The following is a 25,415-nucleotide window of genomic DNA, read 5'->3' on the forward strand; positions in this document are numbered from 1 at the left end:
TTCTGTGTAGTAAGAGATACTAGTGCTGGTGATACTTTAATTCTTAAGATAAGATATTGAAAGATGACCACAATGGAGATCAAGGCCCTTATTACATATCGTGTTCTGTGATACGTGAAAATAGGAGCAATATCATAGAGTACAGTCAAGTCCAGACTAGACAAACATCTAAAGAAACTTAGACAGCCAACATCTGAAGCAGTTGACCTTAGTAATTCAAAAGCAACATTTAAAAAATTATATGTGTTGTGTGTATGTGTGGTGTGTATGTGTAAAAAGTTAGTTAACCCATCTGAGCCTCGAATCTAAAAGTGAAAATAATTCTATTATTAATAGTTTAGAAGAGTTAATTCAGAGCATTCTAATACATTGATTAACACCCTCCAAATCATTGTATATGTATACTGCAGACTTTAAAGAGAAATTTTAAAAACTTGCAATGAATTCTTATCCTTTCTTCCTTTTATTTGTGATAGTAACACTTGCAGGTTGAGAAATTAGATGATAATTGTTGGACTTTATATTCTACCTTTTATGCAAAACCTTGAAAACTTTCATGAATTAAACCTCCCAGGGCCCTGGGAAATCAAAAAAATGCAGTAAAATTCCTGTAGCATCTTTTACCATGTTCTGTGTTGGCCAGACATTTAGTTCTATTTTAAGTTCTATTTAAAATCCACTTATATATTAAAAAATTGAGATTCTCTGGGCATGTCTAGAATGCAGGCACTCTTGTCCAAGATTGTAGAGTGTTAATACTCTGCCAACTTGGACCTTATTCAAATTATATTGAGGCAGTTTGTGATTCTTTGATTCGTTATCTGTAGTTAGATTATCCCTATCTTTTTAGTAAAAAAGAAGTCATATTTATTAGCATATGCATACACATAGAAAAATGAAATATAAACCTATTGCACTATGCTCCAAACCTTGTAGTATTTTTAAGAAACTTTTAATGTTACTCAAGCCATTTTTATTTGACTAAATATGGTATATCTTAACTATGAACATATTAAATGGATTCCATTGTGTCAAATGGTATTTTCAATGTGACTAAAGGTGAAAATGTATGAGGATACTCTTTAAGAGGTGAGGCTGTCCTGGGGTTCTGTTTTATTTTGTTGACAATGATGTATGGTTCTGTAATTAATGGCCATCTTTTCTGGTGATGTCATATGGGAAAAGTTAGCATTTATTTTCTTTAATGTTTTACTGGCATCTTTAAAGTGTTATAAAACAAGCATTTACTACTTAGTAGCTAAGCATTTCCCCTTCTTTGTTTCTTTAATTAGCGTATTGATCTAAACCAAATCTATAGGATCAAGTTTATTGAGACAGAATGCCTGTGCCTCCTTCAAGAGATCATTGCTACACCCCACACTTTTTCAGTAAATAAAATATGGACAAAACTGCAGCGTGTGGAGGCTGAAGAATCCATTAAAGACTTTTGGCAACAGTGCCTTAAAGATATTTCAAAAATAATTGTGCTTTATCGCTTCTTCTGTGCCATTGCTTATAACGAGGGTTTTAAAAAGACCAAATACGGCTCTCTGATTTCCATGTAATGGAAGAAGTAATAAAGTTTAATTGTATACTTGAGCACGGGGCGTCATTTCCAGTACATCTGATCAATAATTCATCGATTGTCTTTGGCCCAAAGTAATATTTGAAAGAAAATGTAGCCTGTGGGAGCTTATCTAACTGTAGCTTCATCTCTATTAATTATGCTTTTCCCAAATTTGGATCATTAGGCTACCAAAGTGACAGCAGATGGCGAGCAAACTGGGCAGGATGCTGAGAGGACCAACGCCAGAGCAAGCTCTTTAAGAGAATTCATTAAGGAGCTTGCCCAGGATGCCGAAGGTATTAGAAAAGTCATAATTTAATCATTATTTCTCTCAACAGAAAAATAGAAAAAGGATTACACAGGACTGGAATTTCTCTAGTAAGAGATGACAATTCTAAATTTGAGTGTTGGGTTTTAAAAAGTATTTTGATCAAGATATTCAAGGGCATTACCTGCTGAGAGTCTAAAACCTACAGTGTTAAATTAGTGACAACAATCAGTGAATTGGTAATTATGAGTGCAGAATAGTGGTAAATTGAATGCATCCTTTTTGAATGCTCCAATTTTTGAGAAATGGCTTTTTTATGATTAAATAACTAATGGGCAACTTATGCTTTGCTGTTGTTTGTATTCAAAACTATATAAGAGATTTTTAATTTTCAAAAAAGCTAATTTTATCATTCTACTCAGTACTTTAAAACAGTACTTAATTTTTCAAAATGGCTTTTAAATTACTTGGTACTGGTTTTTAACGATCATCTGTTGCTTGGGATTCGGTTGTGCTACCTTACCAGGAGCTATACTAGCTTTAGTCCACAGTTCTCTAGGAGTTAGTTCTTGGCATCTACCAATCTGACTGAGAATCAAAGTGGAAGCCATTTGGGGGCAAAAGCCCAGACTAAGAAACTCTTAAAGAAAACCAATAATACAGAAAAACCCCACTAGTTCTTAAACATCTATTAATATATAATAAACATGCATGCATGTTTAGAAAGTAGGAAAAAATTTTAGGGTTTTTTTTTTTTTTTTTTTGCTTTAAAAAAAACATTTTTATTGCTCTACAATGTTATACATTTTAGATATTTTGCTTTGTAATATAGCCAGATAAATCAGGACATGAGAAAACCTTCAAGGCAGATCCTGACAAGTAATTCTTAGGAATCACTAGCAAAGAAGAGGCAGAAAGTCCCAAAGATTCCCCCACTGCAAGAGGCAGCAGAGTTTTAATCTGAGGCACACACGTCAAGATCTGAAGCAGAGCTTGCTCCTACCAGGAAAATCTCAGTTAACTCATTGTGGTTTGTCCTCTGCTAGATGAAATTGTTGTGCTTTCCCTGATATTATTTTCCAGTGATACTACTTGAAGTGTCCACCTCCTCTACACTGCCCCTCCAAAATCCCATTGCAGCGAGAGTAATTTCCCTCTGCCTGGATCTCTGAAGGTGCTACTCAATATTCCAGGAACTTTTTTTTCCTCCCACCTAAGTCTCAAACACTCAACACCCAGCAACCTATTCTGGGAATTCCTTCTGATCATTTCAGTCAAACATTGGTACATAAGAATAAATGCTGATACCTGTTTCCAATAGACGCCAGTATCAGCACTGCTTACTTTGTTCTCTACCTTGCACCCTCCACCTCCCAATTTGTACATCGCACAGAGGACCAACAGGGGGCAGAGTGGAGACGATATTTAACCCAGGCTTCACTCACCAACCACAATCTATCCACCAGAGAAAAGGGTTATGTATCCTCAAAAATGTCTCCCATTCCCTAAATTATGCATCAGTCAAATGGTCCAAGGGTCTGTCCAGATGGGGCATCCTTTTCTAATTCACATGAAGTGCCAGTGGGATAGCTGTGGTCCTTTACCTGAGGAAAATGTGAACACTACTCTCATCTTCCAGCAGGTACTAACATAAGTGATAACAAAGATGATCACCACAGCCCTTTATAAAAAAACTTTGGCAGAATTAATCCGTTAAAATTTCATGCAAATTTAGACTTGAATATGCCAGAGTTAAACTAAATTTTGACTGAGATGTGTATCTGTACCACAAGAGTTGGTAGTTGTGGATTTTAAAAAAAAGGAAAAGGAAACTCATCAACAGCTTTAAGTGGGTAATACGATATAAACACCCCCTTTTTTTCTCTCTCAAAACTACAATAATGGGGATAATCATCAGTCCTTTTAGGTTCTATTAGTGACAATAAATTACTGTAGGAAAAGTGGATACTTCAGCCTGGCATTTGTCTGTTTCAGTTTTATTTTCAGATGGATGGAATACCTTATTCATCCAATCTTCCATTTTAAGTCATACCTCTTTTTTTTTTTTTTTGTGAGGAAGATCAGCCCTGAGCTAACATCCATGCTAATCCTCCTCTTTTTGCTGAGGAAGACCGGCTCTGAGCTAACATCTATTGCCAATCCTCCTCCTTTTTTTTTCCCCCAAAGCCTCAGTAGATAGTTGTATGTCATAGTTGCACATCCTTCTAGTTGCTGTATGTGGGATGTGGCCTCAGCATGGCCGGAGAAGTGGTGTGTCGGTGCGCGCCCTGGATCCGAACCCCGGCCACCAGTAACGGAGCGAGCGCACTTAACCGCTAAGCCACGGGGCCGGCCCAAGTCATGTCTCTTTATAGATAATCAACTTCTATTAATCTAAGGCATTCTGATCTCACTATAATTTTTAAAGTCTACTGTGCTGTGACCCCTGATTAGATAATGAATAGACTATATTTTATTCCAGGCACTATTAGAATTAATGAGTGAACATATATAAACCAATTAGTGTATGTCCTGATGTGTAATAAGATGTAATAAATGCTAGACACCCTTCTTTCCTGTTTCCCAGGTCACAGTAGTATTTGTCATTCGGGATAAATTTACCCATCAGAGGATATTTTTTTTTCAGGTTCAGTGTGAAAAACAACTTTGCTTTTCCTGAGGAATTAATTTATTCGTATGTTACAGATATTGTAACCTCTTAAGTGTCCTCTTTTCATCCCCCACTATGCTTCGGCTACTAAGACACCTAGCACTAGATTTAGGATTCACTGCACTGAATATCATGGTATGTCTTGTTTTAAAGATATTTTAAAACTACTTTAAATTGCCTTTGAAATAAGTTAGAAACAAATAAATTTAAAAGATATACTTATTTCACAATTATTTTTAATACTGTTAGAAACACACTGAACTGATAGTATATATCTTTGAGTAAGAGACTAGATAACACATTCATCTTTAGTTTAAAAATACTCAGAATTTCCACCTTCCATGCAGAGAAGCAGTGGGGCAGTCGGATATCTTCTATTAAAATGATGCTTGCTTTCCTAATACAGCCTTATTTTGCTAAAGCAGTTTTTGTGTACCCTACTAATTTCTTCTAGTTGCTTACATATTACTTAATTTAGAAGAAATAATGCATGCATTCCAAAACGTACAGCCCTCTTTTTCTTTTTCTTTTTCTTTTCTCTCTCTTATATCATTCTTTTTCCACCAGATTTTTCTCTGCAAGTAGACCACAAGTGAGGCTATATCTCACATTCCTTCCTTCCTCAAAACCCTCTTGGCCCAGGACCTAAATTCAATCAAATTTCAAAAAACATGCCTATATTCATTTAATAAGGGAAAAAGATGCACCTTTGGCAAGTTGGGAAGTGGAGTTATTCCCTTTCATTAAGAAAAAAAAAAAAAGTGAATGCAAATGATGTCTGTGGTTACTTACATGCTAGGATTGGTTAAAATCAACTGCACAGACAAGCATGTACTCAGACCTAAGGGTGGGGTTCTAGCATAGGCAGAGCCAAATCTACTACTGCCTTTCCTGAAATCTGGGAAGCAGAAACCTTCTTACATTTAATAATCACCATTCTGGTGAGGTTCCCACATAGTCTGCTGGACCAAGGAGCTTTCCAATCAGTCCATGGTTCCTTAACACACATGACACAGCCTAGGTGATATCTTACTAGCAGTAGCGGTGGAGTCTTGAGAAGCTTCCTTGGCATATGTCAAGGTATGACTGTTAAGCAGTTGACCAAGAAAGACCCACCCTCACTGACTTCTAGGAATACAGCACCTGAGCAATAATTTCTACCACAGGGCCGGGAATGGCCATATTTATTCTTTAAACCACCTGATTCAACTTGTTCTGCAGGTTAAACTATGGCTCTCAGGAATAAGCGGTTGACTACAGCAACTTTCTAACCAAAGATATTTATCATGAAAAGAGAATAAGAAAGATGCATTTTGGAAGGGGTAGAATTAGGGATTGCAACTCAATTCCTTCTGCTAAGCCAGTGATTCTCAAGCTCTAGTGTGCATCAGAAGCTCCTGGAAGGCTTGTTAAAACACAGATTGCTGGTCTCCACCTGCAGAATTTTTGCCTCGGTAGGTCTGGGGTGGGGCCTGAGAATTTGCGTTTCTAACAAGTTCCCAGGTGACGCTGCTGCTGCTTGTCTGGTGACCACAGTTCAGAACCACTGCGCTAACCACCAGGTCACACTCTCCACGGCTGCTCTACTTGGCCTGCCTACGTGCACCTGTTTCAGAAACTCTGCATCCTGCCCTTGGAGCAACTCTGACCAGTGCCGACCAGGAAAGTTCATCCAAGAATAGAAATGAATTTTCAGGATTCTTTACATCTTAAAGAGGTCTTGGGATGCAGCCTTGAATGATAGAAGGTGTCTCTTGGCCAACCCAGAACCCTCACTCTAGGGTTCAGCAGACAAAAGAGTTTGAGAAAATATCTTCCTTCAACTTCTTAAATTAATGTTACACAGAACACACTTCAGGAAAAGTTGGTCTGAAACTAATGGTATAAGTTCATAAATGTTTCAATTCACCAGTTTTTTCAAACTTTTATTTGACATAGAATTCTTTTTTCAAATGAAATTTGCCCGGAACACCAACCTATAAAATAGATCCTTGGCTGAATAGACATCATTTGTAGAAGACCTGAAGCACCTGGAGAATCCTAAGATTCCAAAGAACACAGTTGAAACCCCATTTAATGCATCATAAACACAGACTCTTAAGACGGATGTTACTGCTGGAAGGTATCTTTGAGCCCAAATCTATAACCCTTGTCCCTAGACCAGTGCCTCTTTCCTCATTTAAACAAATGAACACGGAAGTGTGTGGACATGCAAGGGCAGGTTCATTTTCAAAGATCTCATCACTGAGAGTATTTCTGTATTTAGTATTTTAAAATTGACTGAATATGATTATCTTATCAGCAATGCAGACCTGTGTGTTCAGCTTCGAGGGGTTATGCTACACATCTCATTTTGTACCTCTTACCTGAAGAGGGTTTGAGCCACCTGTATTTCTTCCTTTTGAAGTAGAAACACCATGCTTTAATTACAGTACCCCCAAAAAGAAATATTATATAGAGAAATATGTCGCACTTCCCTGTTTGTTACGGATTGTTGTGTTAACTGCCTCTCTTTTTCCCGGCAGGAACACGCAAGGCAAACTGCATTTCATTTGGAGATGTGAGGAAGAGCAGATGCTGAGTGTCATTTTTACGTGTGGCATTTTTGTTTACTAATTTGCAAAATTTGTTTTACCCCCTGCAGCTGTAAATGAAAAAGCTGTAAAGTTAAATGAAACTCTAGGAACTCCAGACAAGGCCTTTGAGAGAAATTTGCAAGGGCTTCAGAAAGAGATTGATCAGATGATGACAGAACTGAGGAGGAAAAATCTAGATTCACAAAAGGAAGTCGCTGAGGACGAGTTGGTGTGAGTTAACGCTCTATTATTTTTTTTTCATTTGATAAATTGAGCTTTCCGAATTGTTTTTACAGTTTTCTAAATTTTCCCTCACACGTGAGTAGAAGATACTTTGTTTCTTTGCTGTTTATTTTTCATTTACTTAGTTATACTTTATCTTGCTCTAAAATGGATTGAAAGCATGTTTGTGCCTATATATAAATAACCAAAATAGCCCTTTCTGGTGCTGGCCCTTCCGTCATTAGGCTACTGAGCTTTCTCTATTCATTACCTGTATTTGGGACTTGTACACTTTCAATGGTTTTTTTGTTTTAATAAAAATATCTTTGGATAAATAAAGTTATGAGTTTAGCAGGCCATCCTATGCATTTTGTCCTCTTAAGAAATGCTGAATAGAACAGTTGTCAAGTAATAAATGCCTAATACTTTGAAATAAGGGTTGGGAATAGTGATAGTCATTTTACTAATGCTAATGAACTCTTGTGACTACACACTCAATAAAAAAATACATTTTTACATCCATAGTCAGCTAACTTCAAAGTGATGGTGTTATTAATACTTAAATAGTATATACTAACCCAGCAGCACCTGAGAACTTGTTAGAAATGCAAATTATCAAGCCCCACTCCAGACCTATGAATCAGAAACTTTGGGGATGGAGCCCAGCAATCTGTTTTGACAAGGGCTTCAGGGGATTATAAGGCCTATTTATTTGAGAACTACTGTTTTTCATGTATTTAGCATTTCTTAAGGGCTCAGATAGTAACACTTTAGGAAAACTATCAACTTTACCCAGGAAACTCCCAGATCACTCAGCTGAAAGAAAAAGAAAAGGAGATCAAAATCACAATATTATCCTAGCATGTCAGGAACACAAAGTTCTGTTCACGGTTTCTAACCAAACAAATCAATATTCCTACCTTGTATTCAAAGTAACAGAGAGAAAATATGTCTCATTATGGTGAATCAGGTGGCTCTCCTTTTTTTGTATGTGAAGTGAATCATAAAACTCATTTCATCAGTCAGATTATGAGAATAACGTGAGACTGTTTCCAATCGAAAATGTTATAGTACTAATAAATTTAAAATGTGTGGATTTTAGGGCTTTAATTTTAATTCTAAATGGTCTCGCCAATTTTCAGGTACAAGATTTCAACTTGGTTTAGTACATAGTCAGTCTGCTTTAAATATTGTCTTCTTTTTCCATTCTTTTAATGTAAGCACTCTTTTGTAACATAGTTGAATACCAATAAACCCTGAGGCGGTGACAAGGGCTTGTTGTGTATTATTGGGCCGGGTGTGGTTACAGAGCTGCAGAAGGCCTTCTGAAGAAAGTGAAGAAGTTGTTTGGAGAGTCCCGAGGGAAAAATGAAGAAATGGAGAAAGATCTTCAGGAGAAACTGGCAGACTACAAAAACAAAGTGGATGATGCTAGGGACCTGTTGAGAGAAGCCACAGATAAAATCAGAGAAGCTAATCGCTTATCTGCAGCCAACCAGAAAAACATGACTGCTTTGGAGGTGAGTCTTGGGGACTCTTTCATCTGAACCAGGGGGTGCGGGGTGGGGAGTTGAACATGGATGGGTAAGTCAAGTTGATGCTCATTTACAAAGATCAAGAAGAAGACTCTGAAAGGAGACTTCTAAGAAGCAGAACAGGGAACGATCTTTTTTTTTTTTTTTTTTAATCAATGACCATTGCCCATAGAATCAGATACAATTTAGATAACCTAAACTATTGAAGATTTTTAAGGACAGTATGGTTCAGAGAAAGGAGCTCTTTACTGGGCGTCTGGAGACCTTGGTCTTAATGATAACTGTACCACTAACCAGAAATACGGCTTGGGCAAGTCAATTATAGTCTCTGAGCATCGTCCCCCAACTATACAATGGGGTATTATACTAGAGCATGTCTAGGGTATCTTCAAGTACCGATATCCTATGATATCAATCCATCCAGCCTAATCCATAAACCATGCTTTAGACATCTGGCTGCTATAAATCACAGAAGTACCAAGTATTTTCTAGTGGAATCTGGGCACATGAGAGAGCTTGGGAAGATTAGGGTTTTCTTTTCATTTCCAGTGTGTGCTATGAAATGATATTTTACAAGGGGCTAACATGAACAGATCAAGTCTGAGTTATTTTTCTCTCCTTTTCGTCACAGACAACAGGTACTTCCATCCTCAAGAAATGGCAGCCTTTGACTTTTTTAGGGTGTTGAAGCTAAAACTAAAACAGATTCCTCCATCTATACCTTCCATCCTTCCCTCCTTCCCTCCTTCCTTCCTCCCTCCCTGCCCTGCCTCCTTGCCTTCCATCCTGCCTTCCTGCCTTCCTTCCCTCCTCTCCCTCCCACTCTCGCTCCCTCCCTCTCTCTCTCTCTCTTTCTTTCCTAATACTTAATATGGCAAATTGATCTCTTTTCTCAAGAGTAAATTCACCACATATAATGGTACAAATCTATATTTGGTATTTAAACAACAACAGCAACTTTCTCCCCAGAGACAAACCTGCTTTTGCTCTTTACAAAGTATTTGACCCCAACACATTTGAAAACAGCAGCAGACCTATATTTCTTCTAACATATAATTTCACCTTCAACTAGAACTGAACACTCTCTGGCATATATTATGCTCTCAAAAATGTTTGTGGCATGACAGTTGAATAAAATGAATCTGGATTTTTTTTATCCACTCATTTCTTTCCATTTTCCTTTGGATTAAGAAGCAAGAGGTTGAATTAATTTTTTTAAAGTTTTATTTGTTTGTTTTTCTGAGTCCCTCTCCTGGGACCTAGCCTTGTCATTTTGATAGAAAACTGAGGAGGCTCACTTTTTTCTTAACTGATGTGTCTAATCTTAACCAATTTGGAGTCTGCTGACATGCTGGCAATATTAAAGAAAAAGCACCAGCTCGTTAGGCGGGATGCTGGGCCGCCGTCCTATCAGAGCCTCCAGCGTGATTGATCCTGCTCCGTGACACACCAGCGGTGTAACTTACCCGGAGGTGCACCTCTCCATTTTATGGCAACAGTTTAAGAAATTAAAATTACCTGTGTGGCAAGCATAATAAGCATTTGGGAAGCATTTCAAGAAGAGTTATAGCGGCACAGTAAATGGTGCTTCCGGCTAGTCCTTCCTTTTAGTGGTGTTGAAACCAGGAGCCATCATTCTTGGGCACCCCTAGAGATGCCTGGAGCTTATGTAGTCGGTATTGAAGTTCTGAGTGGGCCTTTTTGTATTTTCATTTTGTGTGCCATGCCTAGCTAAAGACTTGTTAAAAACTTACTGGAGTAAATAGATAAACTGACTAAATTAACATGAGGAAGGTGCAGCATATTTAAGGCTGCTTGCCAAGGTTGGTTAGGCTGATTACCAAGCTTAGTGCTAGACTGGCTGACAAAGAATCACCTGAAGAGATTGTTAAACAGACAGATTCCCTGGGCTCCCACCCAAAGGGCGAGTTGTCTGGTCTGGGGTGTGGCCCAAGGTCCATATTCTAAAACTCTCCCTGGGTTAATCTGATGTGCGTACAGGTTTGAGAACAACTGGTACCTTGTATCCATTTGATTGAATAATGAGCTGTGTTCTAAATACATGACTTTATTGTGCCTGTGCCCACAAAGAAGGTGATATAATTAAAACCCAACTCCAATATTTTTTATTTTAAGGAGGTAAGCATGTAATTTTTATTAAAAATTCTTATCAAGCCCCTACTAAATTCAGGAAATGTGCTAAATAATATTGATTATATCAAACACTGGTCCTCACAGTGTGGTCCTTGCAACAGCAATATCAGCATCACCTAGAAACTTGTTAAAAATGCAAATTCTTGGGCCGCACCCCAAACTTTTCAACTCAGAAACTGGGAGTCGGGCCCAGCAACCTGTGTTTTAAAAACCCCTCCAGTGAGTCAGATGCACTGAATCTGAAAGTTTGAGAACCACTGATATAAAGAATAAAATTCCATCTCTGATGACTTCAGGGGACTTGTATTTCATGGGAGGTACACACAAGTAAACTGCTCTATACAATCTGTAGTTATCATGGAGGTAAGCAAAGGAAGGGCGTCTTAATCACCCCTGGGTTTAGGAAGGGCTCCATAGAGGACCTGACATGTATGCTACATCCTGAAGTCCTGAAGGGTGGGCACTAGTTAGTCAAAGTAGAAGGGGAAGAACATTCCAGAAATAGGGAAAAGCATAGGATTGGAATGAAGACTGCGTGGGAATGAGTGGGAGGATAGAAAGCCAAAAAAGATAGACAGGATCCAGACCATGAGCTGTAAGAGAATTGCACTCCGAGACCAAGTTAAGGAATTTGGTTTTTACGCTGAAAGCTATAGGAAGCAATTGAAATATTGGAGTCATGAATTAAAGTTACATTTCAGGGAACTTGTGAGTGGTTCATGTAAAGTGGAGAATTGGTTTTGTATTAGAAAATAGTGTATAAATAGTATATAAGGCTAGGAAAGTAGGCGGGATAATATTTAAATATCTGTCAGACACCTACCATATCAAGGTGCTGTGGGTAACCAGGGTGTTTGAGGTGGAATAGGAATGATTTCTGGCCTCAGAACTACAGACTCCTGAAAATTCAGGCATTTTAACCTTTCACTATATGTAATCCTATGGTTACAATGGGCTGGGAGAATCAGCAAAGATTCACAAAAATGATGGCATCCTAGCAGAAATTGAGAGAAATGATGGAGCAGCATGAGCACAAGCACAGAGCTCTGCAAGTGTGAGGTGAGCTGAGGAAATGTCAAATCAAGCAATAAAGCTCATGCATACGCTACATAAAGGTCTGTAGCAGAAGATGGCTCTGGAAACAGCGTTTGGAGCCAGATCCTAGAAGGCTTTGCATGCAGGGGCCTTTAGAAGGGCATTTCTAGCAATGGAGAGAAGGCAGAGGGAACTGGGGGCCTGAGGGGCAAAAAGAAGATGAGCAATTCAATTAGCAAAGGAACATGTATTGAACAATCTGTCCCCAAATCTACCATCATAACCTTGCAAAAGGAGGGAGTGTAAGAGTGAGTTGCTAGATAAAGGATAGACAGGAAGATAACTTTTGTAGGTCTTAATCCACCCCCACATCACCTCCCCCCCCAAAAAAGATGTTAAACTTACATAGCTGTGGGAAGAATTAAGATCTAATAAGAAGTTAAAAGTAGAAACATAATCAACCTTGGTATCCAAACAAAATCACTTGACAATTGTGCTTATGGTTTATTTTTGGAGAAAAATTCTCTCTCTACATGGGCCTCTTTTTTGTTCCTCAAATACTCAAAGCTTCTTACCTTAGGTATTTTATATTCTACATCATTCTCTATCCATTCCCTCTCTCTATTTATTTTTATAGCACTCATATTACTTGAAACTATATTACACGTGAATTTACTCATTCATTTTCTCCCTCCTTGAGACAAGCCATGAGGAACCTGTCTTCTTGCTCACTGTATCCCCAGGATTTAGAACAGTGTCTGAAACAAAGATAGAACAGAAATTTTTTTCCAATGAATAAAGAAAGTGCCATAAAGCAAACACAAATAAATGTTATATCTATACTTTTATCAATATTTGGGAGTTCCAAATCTCCATCTTTCCTTGGTTCAAACTAGATTCCATCAATGTCTAATCTGAAAATTAGCCACCTCTAAAATCTCCTTAATCTTGAGATCATCATTTCTGCTTTACTGTGATAAGTAACACATTTTGATCTTCGTAACAATTGGTTCCTTAAAGTGACTCAAATAGATCTTTTGTAAAGATTCTCACTCACTGCTTAACTCAAACCAAAATGTATCTAGCTCTTCACCTAACATATATGTGGACATATTCTCTCTCCATTGGTCCAGCATTTTAAATTACTTTGATTCATTAATACAAACAAGTCATGTTTTGAAGAAAGATTCTTGAATGTCTGTACATGGTATAACTATAAACTAGTTCATAGAAAAGCTAAGGGCTAAAATTGGTAGTTATGTAAAAGAATGTCGAACCCTTGGAAGATAAGATATGACTTGTGATCAGGAACATCAAAACGATGCCTATGTTTGTTGTCCATGACAGGGAATGACATATTGAAACTTCCTCTGAATTAGCCAGTGGTAGGAGTAGCTGAATAAGCCAAGTGTCACCAGTTCAAGTCCCAGGAATGGACTCTAATTTCATTCATTCAATCACATATATTTATTGAGGAAACTCTTCTAGGTACTGGAGATAGAGTGATACATAAGACTCTTTTTGTGGAATTTATATTATAGTGAGGGAGATAGTCACTAAACCAACGAAGAAGTATATAATATGGCCATAAAGTCTGGAGCATGGCCTAATATACATAATAAGTGATAAGTTCAGTGATCTTCCATGATGAATTCCATATATTTTCCTTCGTCAGCTATGTACAGTTCAATAGGCTGTGTGTTTCTACTAGTCCCTGTCCATGCATCTTGTGATGAATTGCTGTTGCTGATTTTCATTAAATAACCTGTGCTTTCAGCATCACCCAGAAGAAACAATCAAGATGGTTCAATCTATACAAAATATAAAATAATATTATCTTTGTTTCTATAGTTTATGGCCACCCTATATAATATAGTTCAGATAAGTGAGTGCTAGGAAAAACAAAATAAATTAATTATAACTGTTAACAATTATGTAGTGTTTACCGTGTGCTAGGCAGTGTTCTGAGCCAGTTCTTCTCAAATTTTACTGTGTATATCAGTCACCTGGGGTTCTTGTTAAAATGCAGATTCTGAGTTGGTAGTTTCCAAAAAGGCATTGAGATTGTGTATTTCTAACAAACTTCCAGGTGATGTTGATGCTGCTGACCAGTGGGCCACACTTTGAGTAGCGAGGGACTAAGCATTTTATATGAGGCAAAATTACTTGACCCAGGTTTCATAGCTTGTGAGTGGGCAGAGCTGGGATCCCAACCCAGGGAGGCTGTTACCTAAATCTAGTTTGAAATCTCTGTGCTCTAGTATATAGAAAATAATTGCCATGAGGATGAGTGCTCTTTTAGATAGGTGGTCAGTGATGTGACTGTGAGCAGAGAATAGAGGAGGAAGCCAGACAAAGAACTGGGGAAGGGCACATGGTGGAGGGAACTGGAAGTATCAAGGCTGAGAGGCAGGAACAAGGTGGATATAACCTGGCAACATATTGAAGTGGTTGGTGACGAGGTAGGGAAGGAAGGTGTGAAATTGGCACTATTCCAGTGCAGATAAGAAATGTGATTCTATCATAGGAGAGTCAGTGCTTTCACAGTTCAAGACCCAGGCTCTACTAGTAGTTAGACCAGGGCTCAGATCTTAACCACACTGTACTAACTGTGTGACTTTGGGTAAATCACTTGACTTGTTCAATTTCCTATTCATTTAAAAGGTAATAAACACAAGACCCATAGAGTTAGTGTAGAATTAAATGAGATAAGCTTATAAACTACCTGGCATGTATTGAGATCTAAACGAATATATAAACCAGCATTATTATGTATATAAAAAACATAAATGTCAGAGGCTTAAAATTATAGTTGATGCAGTTAAATCCACAGGTAAGAAAGTGATGAGTCTGAAGCATAAAGAAAAAAATAGGCCAAAGTGTGCTCCGAATGCAGAAATAGCAATATTTCTCTCTCATTGATATTATTCTTCTAGGCTAGGAGTGCGTTTCATGTAGTTTTCGGACAAGCCATCAGTTTCAAAGAGAAATTCGAGTCTGCTCTCTTTTTATGAAACAGTCCATTAAGTTTATTCTTCCATGTGATAGTTTCTCTTTTTTTGAAAAGTACTTCCTCTTAAGTTCCCTTAAAAGTCCCACTTCTTCCAGTTTTTTACTGAATTTCCATAGAGTAAACCTGCTTATGTTTATGCTCACAAAATACTCATTTAGACATAGATTCCGGAATTTAATGTCTAGTTGCAATGTAATTTAGCGCACTACCACATGTTCAGTAATACATGTTCAGTGCTTACATTTTAGTTAAAAATGGATGTCCATTTTCCTTTAAAAATAGTGGTTAATCCCTCAGCTTCTTTCACATAACTTTTTTTCTCGTGGATGACTTTCTGCCAATGGGAGGAAGAAGGTACTTGTACAGGCATTTAAATAAAATAGCTCTTGGAGGACTGGCTGGGTAGTTTATGTCATTCTCATCTAGCATCATTGTGAACATGACGTACCTTGTTTGCAAAGCCTTTGTTCAGACAGCTCAGAAAAGTCAGGAATATGGGGCTGGATAGGGTTTTCCCCGAAGGGCATTTTGATGTTTGCTCATACTGTCCTACAGAAAAAGAAGGAGGCTATTGCAAGTGGCAAGCGACAAACTGAGGACACTTTAAAAGAAGGCAATGACATACTTGATGAGGCCAACCGTCTTGCAAATGAAATCAACTCAGTCATAGACGTGAGTATCTGATAAAACCCAAAGACAAAAGAAAGATGATAATGACACAGGCTTTTATAAATGGGAACCAATGAGAAATCTCAGTAATATAAGCAAATACTTATACTTTTGTTCTTGTGGGTGTAAAATTGTGCTTGCATCATTTTACTGTGACCATGGCCATCTATTGGCAGCCATTAGAACTTCACATTGTTCTCCCAAGAGACAGGAATGTCTCTGTGACAGTCCTCACAACACTCACAGAAACCTGGTATTTTTTTCCGCAGTGAATGAAGGGCATTTCATGTTCCTAGGACAGCACTTTCAATCGGCTTCAATGTTTATATAACATTAGTTAAAAGAGAAATATAGACTTAACAAATAGACTTTTAACATACTGTCTAATGCAGTAGATACTATGATATATGGTAATAGAAATGCAAATGGTTCAAAAGATCCTGATAACTATCATTTATGCATTTATACCTATGAAGTAGAATTTTTTTAAAAAGATAGTTAGGTTTCTCTTAGTGTAAATTGGCTTCATGTATTACCTAATCTCTTTCATTAAATAACAGCTTTTATTCTCTATTCCCTTTTTGCTATAGTAGAAAATTTGAAGTTTCATAATAAACTAAGTGAGCGTCATTAGACCTCATAGAGAAAGTAGTAAATGAGAAGAGCTTTGCATTCACTTACTTAAAATGCCCTCTCTTCTCTACACATCAGTACGTTGAAGACATTCAGACCAAATTGCCACCCATGTCTGAGGAGCTTAGAGATAAAATAGACGACCTCTCCCGAGAAATGAAGGGCAGGAAGCTTGCTGAAAAGGTGTCCCAGGCTGAGAGCCACGCGGCTCAGCTGAATGACTCATCTGCTGTCCTTGACGGGTATGTCATTTGTTATTGGAAATGTCTGTGTGTCTTGACACTTGTCCAAAAGTTTTGACTAACAGAAATGGTAGAGAGTCTCTTTCAAATCTTGATTTCTGTAATTATGAACATACGAGCTACGTGGCCTTTCTGAGGAAGAGCCTAATTAGGAGAGTCTGGGCAAAGCCCTACTGGAGCAGCATCAAAAGTCTGAGTTAAAAATGGATTCAAATATGGCTTGGCAGGGAGTGAACACAGCCCGAGGCTACCCTTGGAAAAAATAGTTTCTGTTTATTAGAGAGCACAGCGGTTGCCTTATTAACATTTTAAATAATAATATATAAACACACATTCTGCTTCAAATTTCAGTTTTATATTTTTAATGAAATCAAATCTATTTATTGTTAAAAGGGTGGCTTTTGAAAATGTGGCTCCATGCATAGCCTTTAAGTCTTTTTTTCTGTTTCAAACTCCAGGAAGACACTACATATTCCCCTGTGAAATAACAGCCCACTATGGCTGGGATTCTTATATGGGTCAGACGAGGGAGGGGCAAGTGGTGAGGTGTGTTTGACTTGTAAACAGCCTTCTAGGTATACCTGGTATGCTTCCCCTACAATTTTGGAATTGTCATGATAAATATAGGTGCTATTAGCCCCAAGAATAATTTTCCCAAATAAATCTGTATTTAATATATGACATGTGTAAGGTTCTGTTCCAATATTTAATACTCATTGGCACAAATGGAAATATTAATATTTGAAGACCCTGGGCACAATTCATTTTATAGCTGACTTTTGCCAATTTGGCATGAAGGATGGTAAATGGAGTAGTAAGCTGGAAGTCAGCAGACGCTGGCTCCAAGTCCTTAATTAGTGACGTGTTGGTCATGTGACCTGAGACAAGCTATTTAACCTTCTGAGATTCGTTTATCCTCATCTGGGAGGCATGCCTACCTTAGAGAGATTTTGTGAAATTCATTCTAGTAATGTGGTACAAGTGCTCGGAAGCTTGTAGTGTGCTTCACAAATGATGTAAAGGATCGTCCCACTGCTCACACTTGCATGCTGAACATGGTTGCAAAAGCTTTTGGAGGATACTATGGGTCTTTAAAAATATGTTGGTAGTATTTTATAGCTGAATTACCTAGAAATATGAGTTTAAATTGAAAACTACAACATAATACAATAAGTAGATACTTCCTTATGATTTGGAATAATCATAATTATATTGGCTGTGATCATTTGGAAGCCATATTTGTTATAAGTAAGATGTTCTCCATTTGACTACCAGCTGCTCTGATGTTCTTTTTTTGGGTAATCCCAACAGAATCCTTGATGAGGCTAAAAACATCTCCTTCAATGCCACTGCAGCCTTCAAAGCTTACAGCAATATTAAGGACTACATTGATGAAGCTGAGAAAATTGCCAAAGAAGCCAAAGGTCTGGCACATGAAGCTACAAAACTGGTAAGACAACAAATAGTGTTACATCCTGAGAATAGAGGTCAATCTCTTTGAGTAAGTACCTAAACTAAATTTCTCAAATTCAAATGAGCTATGGAAAATCCTGGTAATTTAGAAAATTTGTTTTGAATTATTTTCAAAGGCTCCTTTTAAATTTTATCCCAAATAAGCTCTGAATGTGCTATAATCATAGAAGAACTCTTCTTAATCACCCACTACTTAGCACTACTGATAAGAGTCTCAAAATTATCACAGATGCCAAGCTACCAATTAACAGAAGAAAAAGAGTCAAACATAAGACTCTGGACAAGGAAATTTATCACTATTATTTCAAATGTGATCATCATCAAGAAAGTGCCTTAAAAATTAACACCATTGCTTATAGTCACACACAAATTGGTTATATGTGAAGTTTGACTATAAAGTACACATTTTGCAAAACTCATCAGATCCTGTGCTTCTAAACTATTCATACTATTTTTTATCAATTTAAACTTTTGCCTTCAAAGCAACCTTCAGCTGCTGTCATTGTTCAAAATAAATTTGGAATTAATATTTTAGAGTTTTGGGGTGTTGAGTACAGCACATTATCTGAGTATCTTCAATAGTGCCAAATCTTCATCCTTTACATGTAGCGCAACATTTTGTAAATAACTTATGTGATAAACCTTGGTAATACTATTTTAGGTCCAAAAACACCTCATCAGAAGCACATGGTGAGTTAAAATGTTCCGAACCATCATTTACTCCTTTGGCTTCACACAGAATCTCCCCAATATATCAGAATTTTAGGAGGAAAAAAAACTTGATTAAACATTTGACTGTGAATGAAATATGCATAAATGATTGGTGTTAAAGAAACAGATCAATATTTTCTTTGCTTTGGTATAGGGCACAAATGCTTTCTTGGATCTCAGGGATATTCAGATATTTACCACACTCTTAGAGGGTTTGCTTTGTGGTCATAGTGAAAATGTTATATTCCATCAGCAATTACTGCTGTTTTGGTTTCTCTGGCATTAGCTCTACTAATACCATATGTTCTGTTTATTCTTTTTCAAAATCATGACACAATTATTGCAGAAACTTCCTTATGCTCAGTTATCCTTTCGAAATGAACCAATTTTTCAAATCTAAACTAAACTATTTATCCATTTCTCCTAGGTAATTTTCTGTTTTAAAGACCCTAATTTCCCCGTTTTCATCTGACCTATGTTACACTGGATGGCCATTTTCAGTATCTAGCACAGTGGCTGGTAAATAGGAGACACTCAGGAGTGAATGAATGAGTGTCATGCTAATTGATATTTTTCATGCCTATTGAATCTTTTGTACCAATAAAAAGCTCACTATTGTCATAGCTTCATCCTTATAAACTTCTAACATTTTATGTTAAAGAGCTGTTTAAGTTCACCCAAATTTAATACTATCACTTTACACTTAGGAGTCTCTCATTTTTCTGCCAACGTGAATTGTTCACTTTTCCTCAACACCGATGCTTACACATGATATGCTAGCCAACCTCAAACATAGAGCTAGGCCAAGTTCTAATGCATTACAACATGTTCCCTTGTTATTGTTATTCCTTCTCTCCTTCCATAAACTATGTAAAAATAATTAGATGTCTGAAAAATTACAAAATAAGGGCTAAAAAGAATCACTGATTTATTAAATGGTTACCTAATTGGTCCCAGAAAGTTTGTTGGACTGCATTTCATGAACTGAATAAGTACAGCTTTAATTTTAATAAATCATTATAGTATAGTTCTATTTTACTGGAAACGAAATGTATTTGCCAGTCATTAAGTGGAGCAATTACCTAGATAGGGCTAGCATTCCATAAATGTAAGATCTGGCATTATTGCTAGAGCTTTAGATAAACACAGAAGAATGAGGTTAAGTTTATTATTTCAAAGGGTAACAACACAGAGAGTCCTCTACTCATTTGAGTCTAGCCTTGCAAAGAAGGAAGAATGTTTTCAATGAATTAGAAAGACAGGACAAAGAAACAAAGCAGAAATTTATACTAGGAGAAAAAAGACCCATCAGACAAGCAATAAAACAACCAATTACTATTGTGAAGAAAATGGACGTGAGATAATGTGAGAAGGAAAAAAGCATTGAAAACACCATAGGAAAAGAAACAAATGAACAGCGGAAATAGCCTTGTTGGGGGAAGAGGGAGAATCTCCCTCTGCCCTTTCCCTTAAGGTTCTTATGGCTGGCCAAATAATTAACAAGACAGGTTAGCAGGAGAAAATAATATCAAGTTTAATAACATGTAAAAACATGGGAGAAAGCAGGGACACTGCGTTTCTCAACATAATAGCAGAAATTCTCATCTTAAATACCATGTTCAGCCAATGACAAAGGAGGATTTTGGGGGTGGGGGGAGTCAGTTACAGGAGATTACCACTAAAGCACAGTAAACAAGAGTAAGGTTATTATGCAGCCTTAAGGCCTCAACTTCCACATTGATAAGCCTCTAGAAATGAGGCCATCCCCCTCTCTTCTCAAAACAGAGAGGGAGATACCTTTACAAATGGAGATTTCCCTTATAAATGTAAATGATTGTCTGGCAACTCCTCGCAGGGCCATCCAGAGAATGTGGCCAGAGAGACAGAACTTCCGATAAGATGGGCTTGTTGGTGCCTTTCCTATTGTAACATTTATCCTACATTATCTTTACAGCCATCATGATAGATCTGTTCCAGGAAGGAGCCACCATGTCAAATTCTTTAGGCAGTTAGTGGGGGAGGTCAAATGTCCTCAGAGAAAACAACCAAGGTAAAGAGATAGATTTTAGGGTGGCCGAATCTTGATCTCCCACAGCCTCAAAGGATAATTGACAGCATTTTTAAAGCAATTTCACATTTAAAAATCTACTTAAGTCTACCTATTTATAAATGCACACATAATCAAGAATGGAATTGTAAGGAAAATATGAGTGAGAAGAAGGTTGATCCTTTATTTTAATTAAATAATAAGCACGTAAAGGTTACATACAATTAAAGTTTGTAGTGTAGTATTCCTATGTAAAGAGTAACAACTATTTGTCTTGCATATATAATTTATTTAAATATCAAAATGAAATATTTTAGGAACATAGACATAAAAACACAAACACTATTTTTCTTTTAGTGTTGGGTGGGAAAAATACTATAAAGCATTTGTTTTCCTACACATGATCTCCAAGATAACATCTCATTTAGTACCTCTTCACTGGTGGATGCAAGGAAAAGGAAAAAGGAAATATGTTACTGTTTAGAAAATAGAATATGGAGGGCCGGCCCTGTGGTATAGTGGTTAAGTTCGGCACGCTCTGCTTTGGTGGCCTGGGTTCATGGGTTCATATCTTGGGATGCACCTACACCACTCATCAGCCATGCTGTGGTGGCAATTCATATACAAAAAATGGAAGAAGATTGGCATGGATGTTAGCTCTGGGCTAATCTTCCTCAGCGAAAAAAAAAAGAAAAGAAAATAGAATGAGGAGATCAAGTAATTTTTTTCTAATCTTAATTGCTTTGATGCTCAAAAAAACCTTCAGATCCTAAAACAACAGAGAATTAAACCTTTTTAAAAAAAAATTCTAGATCCTAGGTGAACTTGAAACCTACGTTATCAACCAGATCAGATTTTAGAAGTAAGTAAACAAATAGATTTCATATGCTGCTGGATCCTTGGAGTGACCACAAGAGGCAGTAGGCACAGCTTCAGTGGCCCTGGGAGAGGAGGCCCTCTGCCCTTTTCCACTGGAAAGGTCTCAGATGCTGTGCACTTGAATCTGGTAGCATTCATACCCAAACAACAACAAAGAAGAGTAATGTAGAATGAATTCTGTAGTTCTGATTCTTTAAGAATGAAGAATCATCACACGACAATAATCACACAATCTCTGCCTATTCTGAAATGTCAACTTCCTTCCTTCTTTTCCTCCCTCTCTCTCTTTCTCTAAGTCAATGGAATGTGCTATGTGATGTGTACTTCAGTGTAGAAAATGTGGGCAGTCCACACCTTCGCTAGGTATCTTGCATTAAAAAAAACCTGAATCACTCTTTCATTTCCCATGGCAACTGAAGAATCCCTCTTTCTTCTGTCCCCTCTTCTTCACCCTGCAGTCACTGTTAATGTCTAAAACTCTCTTTCTTTGTCTTTCTGTCTGTCTGTCTGTCTCTCTCTCTCTCTGTCTCACACACACACACCCCGACAATGTTCCTTAATACTCTCTAGTCCAGATCCCCTTTCTAAGTCAGTTTCAGTGTTTACTCTGATCCTCACTAACAATGAGCATTAGAAATTGAGAAGAATTTGTCCTGACCTTCAACTCCAGTACACAATGTGGTATTCCTCAAATTCAAGTTCTCTCATTTGCTACAATTATCCATCATTCCTGGGAGCCGTGATTCTAAAAATCTTTGGCATGGTCTTTCCCAGGCATTTCTAGGAAAAATAATATAAAATACAGAAGAAAGTGAGGGCAGTTTGTAAGTCATGCATTTTCTCATAGAAACAATAATAGTGAGACAGTTAGTAAAGAACAGTGCTGTGTAAGGAAGATGCAGGCTTTAGATAAACTAAAGAGAGGGGGGAAAGTCTAGAAAAATGATGTTGTACAGAGAGAAATATACCTAAAAATTCAGTAAGTTTAAAGCCTTAGACTCTTGATCCTAATAAATACATGAACTGCTGTTGTAAGTGATTTCCCAGTGTTTATTCCTTAATATGAGGAGAGTAAACATCCATTGAAACCTCAAAAGGAGATTTTTCTTGCTATAGGGTCAAGAGTCTAAGGAATAAATTGGATGTTTGTAAATTTACTCTTATGTGGGAGATCAGTGGGGAGAAAAACCCTGATAAGAAGCGTGGATACTAGAAAGGAAACCCAGGGAGCTCGGACCACACGGCAGCCTGAGTTCATTGAGATCCATCCTAATGTTAGGAATTCAGAGAATGCTAGATAAATTATAACTCCCAAAATTTAATGCATACTTTATTTTAGAAAGAAGAAACAAAAGGAAACCTAAAAATAGAGGGAAGTTAAATAGAATGGTACAATCTAGAGCTGGCACCTTGGTGACTCAGTGAATTTGGAACATAAACAGAGATCATGCTGTCTAGGGGCTGGGATTGTAAAGCAGGGAGAGAAGACATCACAGACATCACCCTGAACCTAGAAAAGGAGGAGGCTTTAGTTGAAGGTATGTGAAAACATGAGACTCTGGAGCAATTGTGCTCATCAGTGAACACTCATGCCTTCCAGCCCCAGAACATTCCATGGAGCGTTGTTTCTTTTCATGCCTCCAGTTTTGAAAAATGTCTCTCATAAGATGCTAAAACCACACAACCCTATGGATTGAAGTCCAAATTATACCATCCATATGACACAAGACTTACTTTCTGAGCTGAAAAATTAATGGGGTGTGGGGGGGAAACTGGTCCTGGCTATTAAAATCCTTAGAGCATCTGGAAGGATACACAAGACTAGTCTGTTTAGCTATACCATAAATAATCAACTAGGAGAGAGTGTAGCCAAAGTACTTAACATGCTCCTGAGATTATAAAAAAATCTGAAAGAGAATATAAAATAAAAGTATTTAAAATTATTAAAATGTTAAAAGAATAAATAGAAAAGAGTGACAAAAGAAGAACTAAAAAAGCTTATGGAAATTTGTAAAAGAAGCAAATAAAATTTCTAAAATTAAAAAATACAGTAATTTAAGTTAAAAAAATGAATGGGAAGACTTTCATATTAGTAACAGAGGAAAAGAGAATTAGTTAATTGAAAGAGTTGAAATATTACCCACAATGCAAAAAACATGGTAAAAATATAAAAGGAGTTTAAGAGAAGAGGAATATAGATTGTAAAAATGTAATGATAGGAATTCCAGAAGTTGAAAAGAGTGAGAATGGAGAATAGTAAGAGTCAAAGAGACACTGAAAATTTTTAAGTATTGCTGAAAGACATGATTACTCAAAGTAGGGAAGCCCATCATAATACATAATAATAAGTCCACACCCAGAAATATCATTGTTAAACTATAGAAACCGAAAAGAAAAAGAAAACGAAATCTTTAATCTAGCGAGGAGATGCAAATTATCTACAAAGGAATAAGCTTTACCAGTTAGCATATTTCGAATTGAAGTCATGATAGAAGTCGAAAGACAATGCACTAATATCCTCATGTTGCTGATGCCATATGTCAGCCAATTCAGAATTCTGTGCCCAGTCATACCTCATTCATAGGGGAGGACAAAATAACGGCATTTTCAGATAAATAAAGACTGAGAGTTTACCAATCACAGACTCTCACTCAACTACTACAAAGTACACTTCAAAATCAAGGAAATTGGGGATTAAAGAGGCAAAAGTGAGCAAAAAAATAGTAAATGTATACAAATCTGAGTAAGCATTGTGCAAATCAGATAATAATTACTAAATGTGTGGAATTGTTTTGAAAAGTACAACTAAAAAACAAGAGAATAATAACATGAAAATGGGGCAGATGATCAGAGTTAAAAGTTTTTAAAGTCCTTGAATCTTGGGGAGGAGAGTAAAAGACTGGTTAGATTTAATCTTTGTTAAGTATATGTATTAAATATTGAGGATAATTATAAAAGAATAAAAATAGCAGTATTAATCAGAGTTCTCCAGAGAAACAGAACCAAGAGGATGTATATATTTACAGAGAGAGATTTATTTGAAGGAATTGGCTCATACCATTGTGGGGGCTGACAAGTCCGAATTCTGCAGGGCAGGCAGCAGGATGGAGACCCAGGGAAGAGTTGTTGCAGGTTTGAGTTCAAAGGCAGTCTGGAGGCAGACTCCTTCCTTGGGGGACCTCAGTCTTTTCTCTTAAGACCTTCAACTGAATGAGGTTCACCTACATTATGGAGGGTAATCTGTTTTACTCAAAGTCTACTGATTTAAATGTTAATTACATCTAAGAAATACCTTCACAGCAACATATAGATTGGTGTTTGACCAAAAACTGGGTACCATAGCCTAGCCAAGTCAACACATAAAATTAACCATAACAAACATCTATACTTTCCAAATAAGTGGAGAGAAAAAAATGTGTGAAAGAGAGGGAGATTTTCAATCAGTTCTATAAAAGGCAAAAAATAGAATAACAGAAGCAAAAAAAAAAAATGGTAAATATAAAACACAAAATATGATAGAATTAAATCCAAATACAGTAGTCAGGGTAATTATTACTATCTGCCTCAGGAAATAACCCCTGAAATCTCAGTAGCTTAATACTATTCAAATGTGTGTCTTGTATTGCACCTAGGATGTTTCAGACAACTCCCTTCATCCTGTAGCTACACCATACTATGTAGCCTCCGAGGTTGTCCTGGCAGGGAAAGAGAAAGAAGGAA

At 37.1% G+C, this 25,415-nt stretch overlaps 1 protein-coding gene across 1 annotated transcript in view; it reads left to right on the forward strand.

The window, feature by feature from the left end:
- LAMA2 (laminin subunit alpha 2) overlaps positions 1–25,415 on the forward strand; it is a 575,531-nt gene that overhangs the window by 455,433 nt on the left and 94,683 nt on the right. Inside the window, exons 35-40 of the mRNA XM_087444077.1 lie at positions 1,752–1,863; positions 7,151–7,313; positions 8,614–8,824; positions 15,597–15,713; positions 16,422–16,585; positions 17,897–18,035. Of these exons, the coding sequence (XP_087300203.1) occupies positions 1,752–1,863; positions 7,151–7,313; positions 8,614–8,824; positions 15,597–15,713; positions 16,422–16,585; positions 17,897–18,035 (906 nt within the window). The remainder of the gene's footprint in view (positions 1–1,751; positions 1,864–7,150; positions 7,314–8,613; positions 8,825–15,596; positions 15,714–16,421; positions 16,586–17,896; positions 18,036–25,415) is intronic.

The sequence above is a fragment of the Ceratotherium simum genome, chromosome 19 (assembly GCF_057802395.1).
Source record: "Ceratotherium simum simum isolate JZ-2026a chromosome 19, ASM5780239v1, whole genome shotgun sequence".
NCBI lineage: Eukaryota > Metazoa > Chordata > Mammalia > Perissodactyla > Rhinocerotidae > Ceratotherium > Ceratotherium simum.